This window comes from Nannospalax galili, unplaced genomic scaffold, assembly GCF_000622305.1.
Source record: "Nannospalax galili isolate Female #2095 unplaced genomic scaffold, S.galili_v1.0 scaffold1074, whole genome shotgun sequence".
Taxonomy (NCBI): domain Eukaryota; kingdom Metazoa; phylum Chordata; class Mammalia; order Rodentia; family Spalacidae; genus Nannospalax; species Nannospalax galili.
Window position 1 is genome coordinate 7,935 of NW_008334084.1, and position 4,145 is coordinate 12,079.

At 41.2% G+C, this 4,145-nt stretch overlaps 1 protein-coding gene across 2 annotated transcripts in view; it reads left to right on the forward strand.

The window, feature by feature from the left end:
- Positions 1–403: 403 nt before the first annotated feature.
- LOC103730878 (cytochrome P450 2J3) overlaps positions 404–4,145 on the forward strand; it is a gene marked incomplete at its 5' end in the record, with an annotated part of 14,289 nt that continues 10,547 nt past the window's right edge. For both annotated transcript variants that reach the window (XR_003848873.1, XM_008829184.3), the window contains 2 exon segments: positions 404–529; positions 2,906–3,093. Coding sequence is in view for 1 of the 2 variants with exons in the window: in XM_008829184.3 (XP_008827406.2) it covers positions 404–529; positions 2,906–3,093 (314 nt within the window).

Sequence of the window (4,145 nt, forward strand, 5' to 3'; positions counted from 1 at the left end):
GTCTCATATTCTTTTTATCCCATTTTCTTCTTACTGAACAAAAGGTTTTCCAAAATTTTAGTCATGAGAAAAGAATTGTCTTGGTTTTTGTCCACCCAAGTGCCAGAAGCTTTCAGCCTGCCTCCTGAACTAGGAGTACCACTATGCTTCCTGATGAAATCAAAGGGAATGTTGTTTTAAATGGGTCCTTTAGAATTAACTGCCAAGGTGAATAAAACCCTCCTGCACATGGGGCCGTACAATGCTTCTGATAAAGCTGCTTTTGGAGGATGTTAGGGGAATGCCATTTTGAATGACTTTTTCCAAATTCATTCCCAGAGTTCAGAACTCATGTTTTGAGAAAATCACAAATCCTCCGAATTAACAAGCACACACTGTTTTTTCTAGTACCCAGACAAGTCTTCTACAAGCTTCAATGAAGAAAACCTTATCTGCAGCACACTGGACCTCTTCTTTGCTGGAACAGAGACAACATCGACGACACTGCGCTGGGCTCTGCTCTACATGGCCCTCTACCCAGAAGTCCAAGGTGAGCATGTGGGGAATGTACTGGACAAGGCAGGGTGGTGCTTCTGGAAGCTGTGGCTCAGAACGTGCACATAAGTTAGCATGGTGCAGAGGAAGTGGTAGGACAGCTGTGAGGCGATGTGGACTTTGACTGGATGTGTACTCCACATGCTCTGTCAGGACGTTGATGGGTCCAGGGTGCAGATATTCCAGAGTCTGTGCCCTCATGAAACATAGAGCCTAGGGGAAAACTAATGTATCAACTGATACTGTGGAACGTTTCAGTAAATACTGATGTCTCCATATGAACATCCACTCATGTTCCCCTTCCACTTTATCAATGCCTTCCCATTGTCCCTGGATCCTGTCCAATCTCCTAATTCCAGGATCTGGCACATTGTGATGCCCACCTCTCTCTGCGTGTTCAAGTTCAAGCCACCCGCCCTGCATGGTGGCTTCCCTGGATTACATGTCCCCTATTGGCCCTGTCCTTAGTCATGCCTCTAAGCCATGACACTGGGTCTTCCCTCTATCAAGAATGTTCCATCACAATTTCTCTCCGTCTAGGTGAATCTTCTCTAAGATGTTTCAGATTCCTCTAGGAATTTACTCACTTGGGGGAATTACTGTCATTCTCTTCCTCCAGAGTTGACCCAACATACCTCCATTCCTGTGATTTATGCACTGTTCAACAATGCCCCATTTTATCATTTTTATTCTTCCAGTTTCTAGAAGAGTTTAGCAATTTGGGGATAGGAACATTTTTCACATCATGGAAATATTTTTCAAATTATGGATTATAATTTATTCATGAGACAAAAATCAATTTAATAGATTCAATTCCAATATTTTTACCATAAGATGAAACTAAATAGAGAAATCAGAGTGCTTCCCAAATGGTAAAAATAAATTTGCTAAATAACACTGTATTTCCTCAGTGTGTGTGTGTGTGTGTGTGTGTGTGTGTGTGTGTGTGTGCGTATTTAGGTGGAAGTATGTTTGCAGGTTTGTGCACCTGCTTGTGAAGGCGAGAATACAACTTCAAGTGATCACACTCAAGCACTATCTACTTTTTTATGAGACAAGGTCCCTCACCAGCCTGGATGTCATTAAGTAAGCTAGGCTGACTGGCCAGTGAGCCTCAGGGATCCACCTACCTCTGTCTCCCCAGTCCAGTGGGATTGTTAATTTGCCATTGTGATGGCTAATCCTGGGTGTCAACTTGACTGGATCTGGGATTAACTGAAATGAGAGAGATCTTCTTGATTGGATCATTACAAACACATACCATAATACCTGACTTTGTTTAACAGGGGTTTCTGGGATCAAACTCAGATTCTCATGCTTTCAAAACAAGGACTACCAAATAAGCTGTCTCCCCAGGGCAACTATTTATTTTACAGTATGAATTACATACATACCATTTATTTTTATGTAGATACATCATGGGCCACCATTTCAAATGTGTTTTTACCTGAAAATTACTTTGTAAATTTTTTATTACATTTTAACTTAGTATGTGTGTGTATATATGTGAGTATGCACAGGCACATATGTGCCAAGGACCCGGTGTGGCGGTCAGAGTACAACTGATGGGAATCTGTTCTCTCCTTCCACCATGTGGGACCTATGGGCTGAATTCAGGTCATCAGGCTTGGCAGAAAGTGTCATTATCTGTTCAGCCATCTTGATAGCCCAATATTGCATTATTTTAAAACATTTAAAACCTGCTCTGTTAGAATACAGATTTGACCTCTGGAAGAGATGCTACAAAATATCAGCGGGTTTAAATAGAAATTACATCCATGTCTGTTTTACAATATACAAAGTAGTCTAAAGATGTCATAAAAACAGAGTATTCACGGACAGTGAATAGATAAAATGTGGAGCATACATGAAATCAGAGAGAAATCGAGTCCTGATGGAAAGGAGTTTACATGCATGGACGACCATTCTGGACACTGTGCCAAATTATAAGAAACAAAACCGAAAAGCCTGTACTATTCAACTTCAAGGAGTTCTGTATGACAGTCAAATTTGTAGACCCAGAAAACAGAACACAGGGAGGGATAAACCAAGAATTGTCTAATGACATAGAACGTGTTTTGCAAGATGTTCTGGCCTTTATTTCTAGAATGATGTGAACATATTTATTATCATTTAACTAAACAGCTAAAATATGTGAATATTGCTTTATCAATCAGAATATAATAAATTGAGAGATGTTAATCATTAGGAAACACTGATGGGTGGGGTGATCATTACATGGAGATCTGTTTCTTCTCATTTTTCTGTAAAATAAATTTCTATAAGGAAAAAAAATGCCAAGAAGGTCTTCTATATTTCAGAAGAAAGCATTAAAGTTTAAAATTTAATGGAGTCTACTATTTTCTTGCAGAAAAGGTACAGGCTGAAATTGACAGAGTGATTGGTCAGGGGAGACAGCCCAGCCTGGCCGACCGAGAGTCCATGCCCTACACCAATGCTGTCGTCCACGAGGTGCTGAGAATGGGCAACATCCTCCCCACGAATGTTCCCAGAGCCGTAGCAGTTGACACCACATTGTCTGGATACCACCTGCCAAAGGTAACTAGACACTATCAGCCTCAGATCCTCCAGTCCATCTTTGGCATCACTGGAGAACCTAAACTTTAAAAAAGTGGCTTGTTTTCCTGTCCCAAGAAATCACTTCAATGGGAGAAGAGAGGGGTGTCTGATGGATAGTCACAGGAAATCTGGGAATTGGAGAAGAGAAAATTCCTTGGTCAAGTATGTTTAGTTAAAGCCTGGCTTTATTTGCTGAAGGGCATCTCAGCATGGTTGTCTGGATACCACCTGCCGAAGGTAACTAGACACTATCAGCCTCAAATCCTCCAGTCCATCTTTGGCATCACTGGAGAACATAAACTTTAAAAAAGGTGCATGTTTTCCTGTCCCAAGAAATCACTTCAATGGGAGAAGAGAGGGGTGTCTGATGGATAGTCACAGGAAACCTGGGAATTGGAGAAGAGAAAATTCCTTGGTCAAGTATGTTTAGTCAAAGCCTGGCTTTATTTGCTGAAGGGCATCTCAGCATGTTCCTGTGTCTCTGTCTGTCAGATTTGCCTGTGGAGCAGCTTTCCTGACTAGGGACCTGCCAGAGTAGTTTAGGAAATTCTTCACACTCTACAAGATGTAGGATTTTAAAACGTGAAACACATGTACTCTCATCACACCGAGGGAGGTGTTTCTAACACAGTGACTCCACATATGTATTTCTAGCTTTTATTTACAACCCATGATCCAGAGATTTCTGTCTCACAAAGAAAGCCAATATAGAGTGCAGTGTTATTGTTAGCTAAATAGAGAAAGGAGAAAATAGGGAAAAAAGCAACCATTACGCATTGTAGACACACACCTCCTTTGAAACAGCTTACTCTGCTTTCAGCATAACGGTCAATTCCTATTTTGTAGCTAAGAGAGTTCAGACTAAGAGAAATGAAGTTTGCCTAAGATCTCTCAACTACGATGAAAGAGGAGTGGGATCTAGACCTGAACCAGCTCTGAGAACTTGTACTACTCCATGATGTCCCCACAGGTCTTGCTTTGGTTTGACATGACAAGGATCTCAAGCCTATTTTCCTCCATGGCTGCTTATT